The following is a 17586-nucleotide window of genomic DNA, read 5'->3' on the forward strand; positions in this document are numbered from 1 at the left end:
AGTGCCTTTTTCCTTCACATCACTGTCTTATTTTCTGTTGTTGTTGTTGTTCTTACTGTCATCAGCTTTCCCTTTATTTATCTGGCTGTATCAGAGGGGCTACCCTCATGGCACTGCTTTGAATGTGTTTTATTTGTGGTTCTAGTTGAAATTGACTGTCTCGTTCTGGTCTTTCTTAATGATTTTTTTTTTCACGCAGCATCAGTAAACCTTTGATCACACTCGTCTGACCTGCCGGCTGTTTTCATAGCACCTCCTCACCAATTCATTTTCTTTGGCCTGAGTCCCCACCTCCCAGTGCCCCCCCACCTCCCCCTAGTTTTTCTCTCCTTCTCTCTCTCTCTTTCTCTTTCTTTTTTGTTAGTTCAGCCTGTTGTCAGTTTGGTGGACATGCCTTAACAGTTTTCACAGGAAGTCCAAGAAGAACTAAAAGATACCAGGAAAAAACCCCCAGCATCATACTTTCCCTTAAGCTATTTGTTTGTTTATTTTAGGGAATAGGCTTTTTCCCAGAAGCTCAGGTTTTGAAGCTGTAGAGAAGCAGTCAAGTTTCTGCATTGTTCCCTCCTGACACAGAGCTCTCACCAGCCTTTGCGAGCAGCGTTTGATGAGCTTTCCCTATGGCGCAGCACAACGCATTCAAGCCCACCTCACCTGACCTAGAGACCATTCATAGAAATACTAGCATGCTAACTTGCATTAGGAAGATAAAGATATTGAAGATAACACACCTGCAGAATTCACATTAGTTTTGTAGCATCCTGGGAACTGACACCATGCGTGTCTAGCAAGCTGGTGTCTAAGACAGGTATTAGTCTGCCAGATGTAAGTGGAAAAAGAATGGTACTGTCAATAGTGCCTAGTCTCAACTAGCAAATTAAACTAAGGTACAAGCTTTTCAAAAAGTACATTTTGAAATGATACAGCAGGCTTTCAAATGCTATATTGCTCAAGAATCTGGAGAATAAATTGATAGGTATTGTACTAAAGAAAGAAGTATCGTGGATATTGGTGTTTCCTTGGATGAAATTCTTCTGACTCTGATTTTCTCTGATTACAATGGTGAGGTGTTATGTATTTGCAGTTACATCAGGGAGTGGGAAGGCAGGAATTTTAAATCATAGTCTCATCTCCTTTAGACAGCTATCATGAGGCTTTATCAGTAGTAATTTATGTTTTGTAAGCTAAGCATGGCAAGGACAGTAGAATATAGTCTGGAAAAGGAGTGGATGGAAAAGAAAACTATATGGGAGGTAGCTAAACTGTATGAGAAGGAAGATCAGAGTAGCAGGCAGAAGAATTTCTAGCTTAAGAAGGTCAGAGCTGAAATCTGATAAAGTTAACAGCAGCTCTCATTCTGTCTTCAGAGTTCACTGGGTTGGCTCAGGAGACATGTTCACACAGGGAATAGAGACATAGTCAGTATATGCCGTTTCAAATGCTCAAAAAGTTTTTAATTTCCCTTTTTTGCATGGGAACTGAAATTAATTTGTTGTTTAGTAAGTTGAAGGGTATTCTGATGGCGTAGCTAAGCAGTCTGTGCTTTCATGCCTGAGGGAGATTAATATGGAAATGAAATATTTCATGAAATATGATCCACTTGATACACTGATCTCAAGGAAACAACTATTTTTATTTGGAATGAGATGGAGGCAGAGGGCTTAACTGTGACAATGAAATGCCAGAGAAAGTCTAAATGACAAATACTACTTTATTCAGGCTTTTTCTTTAAAACAGCCTCATGTAGATTCTTTTTCACACTGGCTAATATAGAATTTGTGGCTGAGAAAGTGAAGTTACGGAGACAAATATTTGAACAAAAGGCAGTGCTGCAAGAGAATAGCTGCTCATTCATTCAGATAGATGCATGTTAAAGGGACAGTCTATCCTCTTTTGAGCCATAAGTGCATTAACATCATTTCAGTAAGAATCACAGCAGCACATCTAACAGATGCCTGTGGGCTATATCAGAGTTTTATTGACAGCCTTTATTTTACAACGGGGTTCTAACTTTGTATCTTGTGATAACATTTCACTATCCATGCATATAGCCTTAGCCACTGTACCCGACCAATACCAAGATTGTCTCAATAAATAAGTGCGTCATGTATCTCATTTTAAGTGCAGGCAGCTGGTGCCACAAAGCTACTTTTACAGCAAAGGGATAGTCACCTCTCAAGAACAAGAGTGTCACCTCTTACAAGCAACAGATTTTTAAATGCACGTTTTCACATCCATCTTGATTTCATTTTCAGTGACGTCAAAGACACAAGTCTGTGTTTCCAGACATATGCCGTTTCTTTTTCTTTGACTGTGTAATGTGTGAGGTCGCATGCTGGTGACCCAGAGGCACCTTATGATTTTACTGTTCTTCTTATTATTATTTTCAGTAAATGATTCAAATGTTCAGTTCTTGGACCAAGATGATGATGATGATCCAGACACAGAACTGTATCTCACGCAGCCCTTTGCCTGTGGAACCGCGTTTGCTGTCAGCGTGCTGGACTCTCTCATGAGCGCAGTAAGCAAACAAAACCTTTTTCATTCCCTTCCATCAGACTTATTATGAAAGAGTGTGAAAGCATAGACCCTTTTCCTCAGGTAGGCACGAGAAGACACTTTTTTCTTAGATGTCAAGAATTTCAGAACCTAAACTAGGTTATTTTTCCTGTTGGACATGGAGACCTTAACTGAGATATCTAGGACTTCCACGAGTCCACAATTTTATGAGGAAAGAGTCTTATGTCAGGTTTTAAGGATAATATTTTCAAAAAAAAGTTGTCTCTTCCTCCTGAAATCCAGACACAATGCACACCATTCATGTCATGCAACATCAACTGTGTTTTGAGCTCTTAATTTCCTGTAGCTATGAACAATGCTCTGAATATGGGCACTGGGGGACGCTGATAGAACTATATGAAAGCCCTTGTACACATCTCATGAACTCTACTTGTGTGAAGAAAGGTTATCCTCTCTTTTTCATACGAGTTTTCTTGTGAATCAAAACTTCAGCACATGCCAGAAACTACAGATGGTGGCCTTTGGTTATGTCTACATTAGGACTTTTGGTTTGCAGCCACAGTACAGTTCTGAAGCCTCGGTCCTACTCCTTTTCATTCTCCTCATATTGTCTAGGTTTTCAGACCAGTCTTGCTCTGTGTGAGCTACACTTCTTTCAGAGTGACCTTCAGCTCTGCTAGATATAGCAAGGACATAGTCTTTTTAAAATCTAAGCTTAGGTTTTCTGAGGTCCCCGTGGAATAAAGTTCCATAGTGCTGGGAATCATCTGTTGTAAGTAAGACTATGTATGAGCAAATGGATTTCTTTAAAGGAGCCAAGTCCAACCTTCACCTAAATTCAGAATGAAGCTTTTTGCTTTTAATAAAAATTCACAGTGATCTTTATCATTCAGTATTTTATTTGTATTTCATATTTATGTCTGTATTTTGTATTTTTCGCTGTTATAGTTCTCATATGTTTCATCCACAGATGAATAATATCAGTCTACACTGATAAAAGTTTATTCTAATGCAGTCTAGGAGTTTTCCGTAACCTCAGAAAATGCTTTTCTTGAAAGCTATTTACAATGTTTTGCAGATGTGACAAATTCAGAAAGCCTAAGCAAACACACTTAAACTCTGTACCTTCTCTAATTAAAATCTCTACCTATAAAATATTTAACATTTTCAAATTATATATCGGAATGATTTAACAAATTGTTATACTGAGAGCTGTATATCTACTCCCATTATTATCTAAATCAATGTCCCTGAATATATTGTTCAGTAGAACATTTCCAGAATCTCAAAAAAGTAGGATTGATCATTCTGGTTGCCTCTGACATCACCACAGAAAGAGAGTGAAATGTTGTGGACATCACTGCTTTCTTGTGCAAAAGTATGTCATGTAAATAATAGTGAGGCAATGAAAAATATGTAGAGATCATGCCTGTTCAGAAATTTTTATTTGGAATTCACCGTATAATCCTCATAATATTTTTAGTTATTGCTAGCTTTTATTAACTTTCATTTTTTGACAACACGGCCCTCCATTTCTGCAATTCCTTTCTTTAACAGTCTTTTTTCCAAACATTTTCACATCTAAGTGGTCATATTGTATGTCAGGGACGGTGCAGCCTGAAGCCAGAGAAATGTGATAACAAGAGTAGAAAATTCTATACTTAGAAAAAATACTAATCAAGAAGACAAGCCAAGGATTCAGTCACTTAGAATTGTTCACCATCCTGTCTTTTCTTTCACCACTTTGCTGATTGGTGGCAGCGTTATTTTCTCTTTTATTCCTCAAAGGCCCAGTAAAGAGTTGGAAAAGTACAATTCTTCCTGACCCTTCAGAAAGGGTAAAATGTGTGAGATGTTTTCCCTTTACTATCCCTATTCTCATGGGAAAGATGTATTCTCCTTTCACTTCTTCTCCAAGGAAAAGAGTGCTTCTCACACAAACTAATCTACTTGCACTATATTATCTGTTTATTTTTTTTTTCTCCAGAGTACACTCTTTTTAGGAACCAGCCTCTATTTGTTCTGTCTAGCTTCAAGGCAATGTGGGCAAACTGAACCCAAAATCCCTGCTAAGTTGTGAGATCTGCAGTCATGCTTTCATCCTATTAGTTGCATAGGAATTCTGTAAGAAGTATATAACTTGCACTGTGCTCGCCTTTGCCAACTCACTTGGAAACAAGTATATAGTTCATTATTCGATCCACTTAATGATTCAGGGGGTTTTAGTACCTAATTTTTATAGGAAAATTCCAATTTATGATGTCTGTTGATATCTCTGTAATGCAAATTCCTTATATAGTCTACAGTGCAAATGTACAATGCATGAACTTGTCTTTAAGAATGAATCTCTTCTCACGGTAGTGAAGTTTTGTAGTAAAACAGGTGTAAGAAAGATTAGAAAATAAAATAATGCCCATGTGTACAGTATTATTTCTGACCTGTGGATAATCTGAAACGTACATGTAGATGTATGTATATAGAAAAAAGGGTACAAAATATATTTTAAATAATTCAGTCATTGGATAATAATAATTCTACAGTATTAATCAGTGGTAAACTATTAGTTTATTTTTTTTATAGTTTCATTAACAGAGAAATAGTGCAGTAAACCCTACTCATGAATCACAGATTAGAAAATCTGGTCACTTTCTGACTCAACTCTGAATGCTGAAACTCTTTACATTCTGCTAGTTTAGAATTATTTCCTATTAGATGACAGTATTAGATATTTTAAGTTTGAAATTGTCTGTTATTTCCTTATTTCGAAGATAAAAGGCCTAATGAAATTTAGTTTTCAAAATGCTACCTACACACAGTTTGTCCTTTGCAGCAAAGGCAATATATTCCACAAGCCCAAGATTCACAGTGTAGTAGCTGAAGCATCACTGCTGAGAAGACAGTAACCAGGTCAAAACCTGCATTGTCTTTTTGATGAATTGGTAGCAGTGGTCTCTCCAGGCTTCAGTTTGAGGGCATTATTGTGCTCCGTGTGAAGATTCTAGGCATAATTCATGTTTTAACCATGTCAGTGGCTATTGTTAAATCATTCCAGCTAATCATTATTATGTCTTTGGAGACGCATCTACTGCCATCAGATACTTGAATCATATATTAATATTTGTTGTAACATATGCAAACCCAGGGAAAGAGTACATGTAGTCTGTCAGTCTCAAGGTGGCACCACCAAGTGGAATGTGACTAAAAAGTGTGGGATTGGAAGCATCTTTAAGATTATGTGAATAGTTTTTAAAAATATTATCTTCAGCTATAGAAAAGTTACATGACAAAGGATAGTCTAAGACAAGCAAATTTTTGAGCAGAAGTACTTTTTACCCTTCTGGTTGTTGTTGAGACAGGTATTCCTGGCCTGAGAGCCAAAGCTTCGCTCTTACTCCTTTTGGCACTGAAGCTATGAGAACCACAGAACTTCTGGTGGGTTGTTATCCCTCCCACACATACCACTGGCAACAGACCTGACATACTGTCAGAGTGGTGCCATTAGAGGCAAGGATCTCCAGAACCAGATTATACCCTTTAATGTTCAATTTCCTGGAATTCATTTCCTAGTGCTAGAACTTTAGGTCTTGATTTTTTTCTGTATTACCAAATTCTACTTTTTCTTCATATAAACAAAAGCACAGAATGGAAGAAAATAGTTAAAACCGTTAAAAATAACTTTTCATTATGTCCCCTTTTTGAGAGTTCTGTCTGAGGGATCTTCACAGTCTTATTTATATAGAAAAGAAACTGTTCTAATCTGTGATATGGACATTTTGAAACATAAGACTATAAGTCTGTTCAGGGGTTAGCAAGCAGCATCTTGTAACTTAAAGTGTCCCAAACGTCTTTAAAGTTTGGACAATACTTTGAGAATTAATAGATTTTCAAACTGTGAAATGCTGTTATTTATTTTCTGCTGTTGGTTCTGTCTCAAAAGCAAGTTTGTTATTGATAGGAGTTACTCATGTTAGCTCAGTCATTCCTCGGGTGTGGGTATATATTATTCCTCCAACTGAAAAAAAAAGCAGCAATTTAAGATATTTGTTTGAAAGTGAGGTTAAAAGCTGCATGCAGTGGCGAAGGAGTCTTCTTAAAGGAAATCCATACAAAATCAGCAGCAAACACTGAAAAAGGCAGATACTACTTGGAAAATGACAATTTTAGTGTAATTATAAACGAAACGAAAAGTGCTGTTAAAGTTAAAGCAATATTATTAAAAGATGTGCTAATTTTCAGTTACATTTTCTGTAGAAGACCAATTAGTTTAAAAGGCTTGACAGCATTAACTGCAAAACATAAGCACTCTGGTAATTATATTTTAAAAAATGATTGAACAAATGGGAAAGCATCCCCAAAACATCTGAAAGAGCAGCACTACAATTCCGGAGCATGGGCTAGGTGGCACTGCTAGCTCAGATATCTGTGTCATAATTTCCTTGCTATTTACCCAGTTTCAGTGCCTATGATGCATTTCCTTTTTTCTGTGTTTAGACTACACCTATTTCATAGTCTCATCCCGGATGCCAACTAAAGCAATGTCATGCAGATGTCCAGTGTAGGGTTTGGTCAATGACAGTAGCAAACAAGTATTTCATCAGTTATGATTTTATATTAAACAAAAGCAGTTCTTTGCCATCACTGGAAAGTGCCTTGTTACTTTAAATACAACAGCACCTTTCCAAAGACATTCTGTAGATCAGTTTCTTATAAGTACTGGCATATCCAGGCCATGTACCCTCCCACAGAGCAAGTAGCAGATCACTCTCAAATTAATTTCAGTGTATTATTATTCCAAAGGAAATGGATATCAGCTATTCAGTGTCCCCCCAGTTCCAAACTGGCAAGAGTCTGATTTTTGTGACAATCAAAAGCACGGACAGACAGGTTTTTCCTGAGGAGTGTTAAAGACATTAGTACAGGAGGAAGAGACCCTATTTAGCAGACAGTGACAAGTTACAGCTTCCTATTCACCCATCTTTTCTTGCTTATGGTTGAGCATTTTCTGATTAGATGCAATGCTGGAGCAGTTTGTCCTGAAATTTGGAACCTTTTCTCTCACTGATGACATAAAAAACCCCAAAACCCATCACTTGACTGCACTCATCCAGCTGATTAAATGGTGACATCCAAATCCATCATGGTGTGAAACCCAAATTAAGCCATTGTTCCAAGATAAATGTTGCCTCCTTTGCTAGTACATGGCTTTACTTTGCCTTAACATTTGTCTAGCAGTGGGAAGCCTTTCTCTGGTGACAGTATTATGTTCCATCAACAGTAGATCTGGTTCTTTTTTCATTTGCATCTTGGATTCTGGCTATTGCTATAATTCAAATTACAGACTAGAGAGAGAAAGGGTTGGAAATCAGAAGACTTGCCTATTTTACTCCTAAAGGGTAATGAAATTATTAGTGCTATTTTAGACTTTTGCATGTTTTACCAATCACTGCAAGTCAGCAGTCTATAAAAAACAGGCTATTCTAAAAGAACCAGCATCCATCAGTCTTGGAGCAGGTGATCATTTCTTACCATAATTGGCCTCATTGTAAAACATATTTGAAGAAAACACCAGTAAAGATATGCTTTTACTTTTGTTTCATGTTCTTCTATGTTGATTAATAGATGTAAAACTGTGAACAGCATTTTTCAATAATACTAAATATCACTATTTAGAGAAGAAAAGGAATCAAAAGTCCATAATCAAAAGAGTGGGGAAGGTGTGAGAAAAGACCCTGTTGCAGAAAATAATATGCTTTTGTCAAGATGTGTGCTTAAGATGCCATATATAATATATTCTTATATATATTACATAAGAATATATATAATATATATATTATAAGAATATATTGAAGCACATTTTTCCAAGGGCTTCTACAGTTGCAGTACCTCCAGCCTCTAGATCTGGCAGAATTTGGTTTTATATCCATGAAGCTGGTGTCAAGCAACATTGCTGCCTAACTGCAGGAGCAAAGGATTTGTGCTCATTATTTTAGTTCTGAGTGCTATATAGCACATGCTGACAAAGCAAAGAGAAGAGACTAACTTTATTGCCTTTTTTTTTTCCTTTGGATTCTGAGTACTTCCATGTTGGAAAAGTATAGCACAGTGGGAAGAGTTGCCAAAAAGAGCAACTCTGATTCTCACCTCGGGGATATCAAGGAAGAAGTAATTGAAGAATAAAAAATCATGCCTGGATGTCTTCTCTCTCTCACCATGGCAATTCCTATTAAACATCATGTAATTGCTGCAGACTTACGTTCCTGAAAGGGGTCACATTGATTTTTCTGTATGTTAAGAAAGGTTTGAGTATTGCACTTGAATTGTTACAGTGCATCCACATATGTAAGAGCTGATTTGAGATTAGCTGTTGTTTTAGACTAGCTGAATCTTCCTGAATCCCTGCTTATGTCAGACTACTCTTTACAGTACACTTTGTATTTAAAATATGTAGTGCCTTACCCAGGCTAATTTAAAGTAATTGGAACTGATGAGATGCAAATATTTGCTTTAGGGCATATATAACAATAACAATATGTTCCTCTCATTTTAATTGAGTCAACAGGTGAATGGCATAATAGCCTATGTAAATAAGCAGAGAAGCTTGAAATTATGAAACTTGAATGTAACAGTGAAAAACATTGCCACGTAGGACTCATTTTCTTCTGTTTTATCTGTCATCTCAAGCAAACAATGAAACTGAAGTTTCATTATACAAAGAAAGAATATCAAAGTAACATGGACAGGAAACCAGTTCTGCTTTTTGATCTCAGGATAAAATATTTCAACCTGTACCTCAGTTTACCCATGTATTAAATACAATTACATTATATAGATAGAACAATGAATTTCATTGAAAAATATTATTTAAAAATTATTCTCTTTAGACAACAAACACTGTTTGAGAATTCATTTCATTCATTTTTACTTGGTTGGATTACAGACATTTGTTCCAAGCTGTAAATTCAACAAAAGTCACAGATTCAGTAATGTCAGTCCTGTGTACTCTACAGTGAGCTCATTTTCCCCTCACATGTCCCCCACACTTGCAAAGCTTCTGAAAACACAGACATTAGTGACATTATAAGTGATAGTGTCTCCTTTTTTTGTTCCTTTTTTTTTTTTTGCCCAGTACAATGCATTGTGGATATTTAACTGAGTATATCTGAACTATACCAGTATACTTTTAAGTGAACTTGAAAGTCATTCATCTGGATTTAAATTAATATTTTACATACCCATTGTTTGCCTGACAGACCAGCAATGCTACAGATGCTGGCAAAATGTCAGTGTGGAGTAAATCTTCCCTAATAAACCACACTTACCCTATACCCTAGAGTTTTTTAAAAGGACCACCAGGATCCCAAACTCATCATACATTTATCTGGAATGAACTCAAGATGTTTAATTGATACATGCTTATGTCTGAACACTGTCAAGTCTCGTAATAAGATGTTTAGTACAATACATCGGTTAGACTGCTAGAGTCCAGCCACAGTAATAAGTAATGACATTTGCAGCACAAAGGCAGCTCCCCAACGAATTGGTGACAAGAGTAAAAAGGCAATCTAGCCTGTGTAAGCTTTAAATGTGGTCTGAATTTTACAATTACATGTCCTAAAGCCCATTATTAGACATGAAGGCGATGAGAAGGAAAGCAGTCATTGCATCACTACTAACACCAATTATGGGAAACATAAATCATTCAAATTTTTGTACTTTAATAAAAATCAGCCTGAATTGGTGTTTAGAAGGAAGGATCTAGTATAGGAGCCTAATGGGATAGAAGAAAATAGAGTAATTGGAGGCTGCTGTCTTTTCACTTTCTATATAAAATTATTTGAAGAGACAGCCAAGAACTTTAAACAGCAGAAACCCGGAAAAGTTGTAATTTGGATGTCTTCAGTTGTGACTTTAATGGTGTTTGCTTAAAGAGCTTTCTTTTATCTCTGCAGACATACTTCAATGACAATATCCTCACACTGATACGGACATTGGTAACAGGAGGAGCCACACCAGAGCTGGAAGCACTGATTGCTGAGGAAAATGCATTGAGAGGAGGTTACAGCACGCCCCAGACACTTGCAAACAGGGACAGGTGTCGAGTTGCTCAGTTGGCTTTGTATGATGGGCCGTTTGCAGACCTAGGGGTAAGATCATGAGGGAAATGTAAGACCAAGGCTGGTCTGCACTCTACTTGCTTTCTTTCAGATCGAGTGAAAAATCTGTCTTAATAAGCCTATAATTTCTGTAATTTAGTAGAGCTTTTGAATTGTTTAACAATTTACAGCACAGGGTGCTAGCTTTGCTCGTAACCTTTTTAAGCAGCTCTATGACTGCCCAGTGTCCCTTGCCTGCATATTTCATACAGAAAATCCTGTAGCTCTTCTTTGTCAGCTAAAGAGATGGATGAACTGATTTGGATGATGTAACTATTCTAACAATAATGCATTGTAAATGTAAGTAATATATATACTTTTGTTGGGCTTTGATAAGCTTATAGTGTTTTCATAGAGCTTACATTTCTTAAAATATGCTTATTAGCTTGAAAACAAATCTATAAGCTTTGTTTTCTGCTGTTCCTGGATGAACTAAAATTCTTGTGAAATCCTAATTTTCTGATATTTTGACTGCACTATCCTAAGAATAGAGTAGAAAAACAAAAAAAACAAACAAACAAAAATATAAAAAACCAAACCCAAATAAACAAATGATCTTTAAAAACTAGTGCATTTGGATAAATAAGTATCTAGAAATTTTTTCTGGACCACGTTTTGAAATCTTGAGGTGAATCCCAAAGCACCCACTTCACTTTGGTGATGATGTTGGATTTGATATTTCTTAAATTAACCTTGTGTTCACCAGCTCTGTTCAAAAAGAATGGAGCAACCTTCTTCACAAAAATAACAGGGAATCTCAGTTCAAGGATTAAGGGCAGCAAGAGTATACAGCTAGAAGCAAACAGCCTTTCAATTCTTGTAGAAGTCCAATTGTAGCTCAGACTAACAGCTCATCAAAACACTTGGGCATGCAGCATAACATTTCCAGAAATAAACCAAGCAATACCAATCCTTTCAAATCCTTTCACCAGAGCCTCAATTGCACTTACATCTGTGAGGGCAGAATGCATTAACACCCTATTACTTAAGAATCACTCTTTTAGATACATGAATGATCAAATCTAAACTTTTTTTTGCCAATCAAAACATTTTATGTTATTTATGAAAAATGGCATACATCTCGTCTTTATTTTACAGAGGGAGATATTTTGTTATCCTTTTAACCCCGCAGAACTCTAATTTCTGTTGTGCTCCCTGGTGAATTTTTTTCATACTGGATGACAGTATGGCTGCTGCCAAGAAAGGGTCAAAGATACTAACAATTTTAATACCACAGTTAAAGTAATTTGTAGAATATGCATTGTCTGCTACCAAAATTTATATTTCCAGCTTAAAGCAAATCACTCTTTACAATTTACCATAATTTCAGGGACCAAGGCTCTCTAAAATAACGATCACTTTAAATAGTTACTTATGTGAAATAAAACATTTAGATTATTCATTTCCTTGGATAAAAGGTTCTCATTTGAGACAAACAACAGACTATCTATATATTGTCTTTTTTTATAAGTTCATATTGAAAAACCTGATCCCCAACATTGTGTTAACAGAGAAAAGAAAGGAAATAAATGTGCTGTTCTGTTGTTCTTTTTAATCTTTCCCCTCATTCTCCTAGGATGGAGGTTGTTATGGAGATCTATTTTGTAAAGCACTGAAAACATACAATATGCTTTGCTTTGGAATTTATCGATTAAGGGATGCACATCTAAGCACTCCCAGCCAATGCACTAAACGGTAAGTCCAGTCTTCTAGAACATCTCAGCTTCACTGTTCTTCAGTCTTCTCAGCAAGGAAGATCTCAGGGCCTGTAATAAATCTAAAAAAAGACCTTTCTCCAGTTTTGGCATAACTTTGCCACAATAGCTAAGTCTTTGAGGACTTCACAATGACTCTTTAGCTGACTTTAAATTATAAGCTGGATATCACAGCATAAATTTTTAGCTAATTTTATTCAAAAAATTTTAATTAAATTTTCAGAATTTATCTTTATTTTGTTTGATTTAGGATGATCCACTGTTTGCATGCGAGAAAAGGACTTCAGTTTCCTGATGTCAATCAAATATAAATTACAGGATAATAATTCAAGTTATAGTAGCTAGTCTTTTTTCTGAATGCTCAAAAAATACTCCTTTGGGCTTCCCATCAGTACTATTTGTATCTAATCATAATTTCTTCCAGTAAATGGAAATCCTTCCCTTGGTAGACCACATTTTTACTTCAGGAGCACCAAGCCTGACCCCAGTGCTTTAAATGGAGCAGACACATTTCCATCTTTGCAAACTGAAGGCCATTTAGTAGCTTGCTTGAAATGTGTCTTAAGTAAGTGCCTCCTAGAAATACACACACAGACCCGTACCAGAAGTATCACAAATCTACCATCTGTTACTGTTTCATGCTGTACAAAAAGCATCATTATTGGGTGAACATGGCAATAAACAACCCTGCAGGCCACCAGAGTGGTTTCTTCTGTAAGGATTTGGACAAATTGGGTAGAAAAAATGATTTGCAGTTTAGATTTACACTACATTTGCTATACTTGGGTTATTTGTTGGATTATTAAGGGAATTCTGTCCCTGAAGCAGCTAAGCAGATTTCTTATGAGCACAGAATTAATTTGAAAAGAAATTGTGAGCTTCATATTCAATTTTTACTCATTTCTTGCTCCGACAGAAAATACCTATTGCCTTCCTCAAGTATGTTTTTCATGTGCATGATAAAATTTAGCAGCTGCTCTATAAGCCCTTCCTACTCTGAAAGGGCATTAGGTGAAGAATTAGGAAATGCTTGAAACTGAGCAAGTTTTTATTTTAGACCTGGGATTTATACTAAGCAATGTTGGACTCTTGATGTGCAGATTTCTCTTTATAAATGCTCTTTGAGGCCATGAATGTACATGTGGAATGGATGAGCAAAATTAACCTCACTACAAATTTATTGATATATTTTCCTTAACTTGTTTTATGTAGAGTCACAATCCAAGCAAATAATTGTAACCCTTGCTTTATTGACAGTATTTAAATATTTAAGAACTGTATATATTAAATATGTATTTAAATAGAACTGCATATAAAATCCCTGTCTCCTTGCTTTTCAGTCATTCTTTTAAATATTGTTTCTGGTGGGTATGTTACTGGTTTTTGTCAATATGTAAATCTGTTTGCTAGAGTCACTGCATTATGGTGCAGCTAGAGAAAGGAGAATGGTTTGCATGGTGTCTTCTCTGAAAAATCACTGTGTGATTCACTTGAAGCACATCCTCCTCAGACATTATGTCTTTCCAACAGAAAACATGCAAAAAGTAATAGCTGATGTAAGAAGGTCCTAAATCATAATAGGAATTATGTGATCTAAAATTAGGTATATACTGCAGGAAACAAATGCAAAAATCTGGCTAGATCTCATGAGCTAGCAACTCAGAAGAAATTTTTTGAAATAAATCTAAACCTGTTTTCTCTTTCCTTTTTTCTTTCTTCCTTTTTTTCCAGTTATGTTATCACAAACCCACCGTATGAATTTGAGCTTGTGCCGACAGACTTGATCTTCTGTTTGATGCAATTTGACCACAATGCTGGCCAGTCCCGAGCCAGTCTTTCTCATTCCTCCCATTCCTCCTATTCTTCCAGCAAGAAGAGCTCATCAGTTCACTCTATCCCATCAACAGCAAATCGACCGAACCGCACCAAGACCAGGGATTCCCGGGAAAAACAGAAGTATGTGCAGGAAGATAGACTTTGATATGTGTATCTACTCCCACTGTGTGTGAAACTTGCATTCACCACCCATTCTCCCCAGTTAATGTTTCCAGCAGTGATGTTCACTGTTTTCCCATGGAGTTCTCCCCTTTTGTACACATATTTTGCATATGTATGACAGTGTGCATGTGATTGTCATTTTTATTTCACCACCATAAAACCCTTAAGCACAACAGCAACAAAGCAGACGGACCAAAAGTTATTTATGATGCTAGGGGAGAATAAAAAAGAATTTCAAACCTATAGGCACACTGAAAACATAAATAACTCACTGCAGTTACTCTACATATCCAAAAATAGAGAATATTGAACATGAACACTTGCTCTTGATGTCTGAGATACACAAAGAAAGTCAATTAGTGCAGAAGTGTTGATGTATGTTGAGGTATGGGGGTTTTTATATTCATATTTAGAGGAGCTGATACATTAATTTGAAGCTTATAAAACTATAGAAAAAAAAAAACAACCTGCAAAAAAAATTCCCTACTGATTTTTCACTCTCAAAGCTTATATTATATAGGGCTTACACTCTTTGTATAGATTATTGCTACGCACCTGCTTTATACCAAAGCAATATCAGGGACTTTTCTGCTTGTTTAAGGATTTTCTCTAAAATACTAGCCCTTTGGAGATAGTGTGTTTTCCCTTTAACACTGATATTGTCTGGGCATGAAGTTTTAAAACTCCAATGGTTTAATTTAAGTTTAGAAAGAGTCTAATTGCATATTAAATTATTATTCTGTCTATTTATACTGCCACATGAATAGCTATATTTTCTTTCACTTTTGACATTTGGAATAAAAAGCCATATGTATCATAAATATTGGATGTAAGTCATTAAAAACTGCCTTCCTGGGACTTTTACGTCTTTAAAAGGTGAATTAGTCACCTTATGTACAGAATAAATAATGTTCAGAAAAGAGCAAGCATTTTTCTATGCTTACATATCAGATCTCGAGGGACTTTGTTCCTTTCCCCAGATGGTAGTTTAACTTTTCCAAGTTAGAGTGCTGGTATAAATCTTCCAACAAGAGTCTTAATGTGTAAAGATCCTCCAGAAATCTTGCTGCATATTCTGTTTTTTTTTCCAACAGGTGCATGCCAATTTGCAGGAATAGAGGGAAAGACAACTGAGTGCCTTTAAGTCTCTCCCATTTGGGAAGAAAAGGTGCTGTGCCCTAGACAGCTAATGAGGAGAACAAGAGGGATGGGTTGGAAGTATTCACTGTGCTGTGGCATCATGTTTTAGGCACTTGCCTGAATTTAGTTCTTGCAGATTATCACCAATGACACATGTAGCCAAAAAAAATTGTGTCAGGGAACTAAATAAAGTAGTGGAAAGGAACCTACTCTAGACAGCCATAGAAATGATACTTCAGGCTTGCTTTTATATTTTTTTATTTAAATTTCAGAAGCCAACCTTTTGATATACAACTAGTTCTAGGTATATGGAGAGTTTCTTAGGGTAGGGAGGGCAGTAACATATCCTCTTTCCTGGCTACCCAGCAAGAAAGCATGCAGACACAAAATAAATATTTGGATTTGGAATGATTAGCATTGTAACTGCCAACTCAGACAAGGTGCTTTTATGGTTAGTATTGTTTTCTACCTTCCCCTTCCCCGAGCATGATAATTTTGAAGATTTGCTTGCTGTGTGAATTGACAATGAAGCCAAGCACTTTTACTGACAAAACCTGGAACCATGTAAGTGGGCTACAGAGAATACCACTGTGCAGTGCTAACCATAATGATTGGAATACAGTATATATGTGTGTGTGTGCATTCAAATGCAGCTGTAAGTCCAATCAGTGAAATATGTTGCAAATTACGGATGCTCCCCTACAAATGAGGCTATTACAGTTGCTCTTCATCGTAAAGAAAAATTCATGTGTTTCTTTTTGCAAAGAAAGTTATCATGTTTTGCCCTGAGAATATTTATTACTTCAAGGATGTGCCAGTTAAAGTGCTCAACCAGAAATATGACAGTTTAAAAGCATTGTAAAACTTACATAGCTTACTTCTTTTTCTAAAGTGCAACAAGGATGAATAGAATGGGCCAAGGTATGAAAATTAATGGTTCTGCATGACCTAGCAACTGCTGTGGGTTTCCTTCTATAACTTTGTCCTTGTGAAAACTTGTGAAATTAAAAAAAAATAGTTACAAACTTTATTCAGTTATTGGTTTGTTTGTTTGGTTGGTTGTTTTGTTGGTTTTCCTTTGCCTTTTTTTCCCTCCAAACCAAAAGTAAAACTGGCTGCTGCTGCTGCTGCTGTTGCTCAACCCTGTTTTATTTTTTGTCCTCTCATCTGCTTGCCTTTCTAATTGCACGTGTCCTTTTGGAAACACCCAGGTTCCTGCTCAATGAAGATGCCTATTCTGGTGCAGACATTAATTTCCCATTCCTCATTCCAATTTCTTTCCTCTCTTCCCCTCCCTACTCTCCTATCCCTTGTGTGTGTACATGAGCATCTTTTTATGTTGGCAATATTGATTGAAGATAGTCAAGAGCAGTTATGCATTTTGGAAGAATGTTAATGGCTTTGACACCAAAATGCTTTTCCATTAATGTTTTATCTGTTTTCCATTTAGCAGAGAAAGGAAGGGTGTTAATATGAAGCCACTTGTCACATCATACATAATGATTTTTTTTTTTTAAATAGTATTTGTGTAACTGTGCAGCTCAAATAGAAAAAATATAAACAGTGTACATTAGAGAAGCAACTTGTCTACTTTATGAGCAGCAGAAGAGGAATATCTAATATGGATGCAAATCTGAATTCTTCAAAATATGTTGAAGTCCAATTCACCTCTGTCCTAAAGACAGAATTCTAAAAGTTTTGCCTTTCAGCTATATCATGCGCAATTTCCACTGCTGACTATAGTCAGATTGATCAAATAGTTTATTACAGTGATAAAAGATTTTCTGATACAGTTATACTAATGCAACTGGGACGTTGGTCATTACAAGTAGAGAAATGCTTAAATCAACCATGTTATGGTGGATTTTATATTGAAAAGTAAGAGGAAATCTCCTGTCCTATTCCAAGTCAAACATCCGTAGTAGAATGGTTAGTTTCTGGAAGCTGGAAAGTATCACCAATGTCAAGAGAAGACTTTTTAGATCTTTAAATGGAGGTCCTGCCATTTGTATCAGTCCCAGCACAGTTTCAACGTTGGAAACTAGGTTCTTAAGTGTTGA

The 17586-nt window shown here is 36.3% G+C and overlaps 1 protein-coding gene across 38 annotated transcripts in view; it reads left to right on the plus strand.

Moving 5' to 3' along the window:
• Positions 1-17586, plus strand: part of KCNMA1 (potassium calcium-activated channel subfamily M alpha 1) — a 468105-nt gene that overhangs the window by 439771 nt on the left and 10748 nt on the right. For 21 of the 38 annotated variants that reach the window (XM_064662590.1, XM_064662591.1, XM_064662592.1 and 18 more), the window contains 5 exons: positions 2391-2521; positions 10470-10664; positions 12250-12368; positions 14120-14344; positions 16419-16447. In XM_064662590.1, coding sequence (XP_064518660.1) covers positions 2391-2521; positions 10470-10664; positions 12250-12368; positions 14120-14344; positions 16419-16447 — 699 coding nt within the window. Of the gene's footprint in view, positions 1-2390; positions 2522-10469; positions 10665-12249; positions 12369-14119; positions 16448-17586 lie in introns of those variants that run through there. The other 17 variants (XM_064662595.1, XM_064662594.1, XM_064662601.1 and 14 more) reach the window with 3 other exon arrangements.

This window comes from Pseudopipra pipra, chromosome 8 (assembly GCF_036250125.1).
Source record: "Pseudopipra pipra isolate bDixPip1 chromosome 8, bDixPip1.hap1, whole genome shotgun sequence".
Lineage (NCBI taxonomy): Eukaryota > Metazoa > Chordata > Aves > Passeriformes > Pipridae > Pseudopipra > Pseudopipra pipra.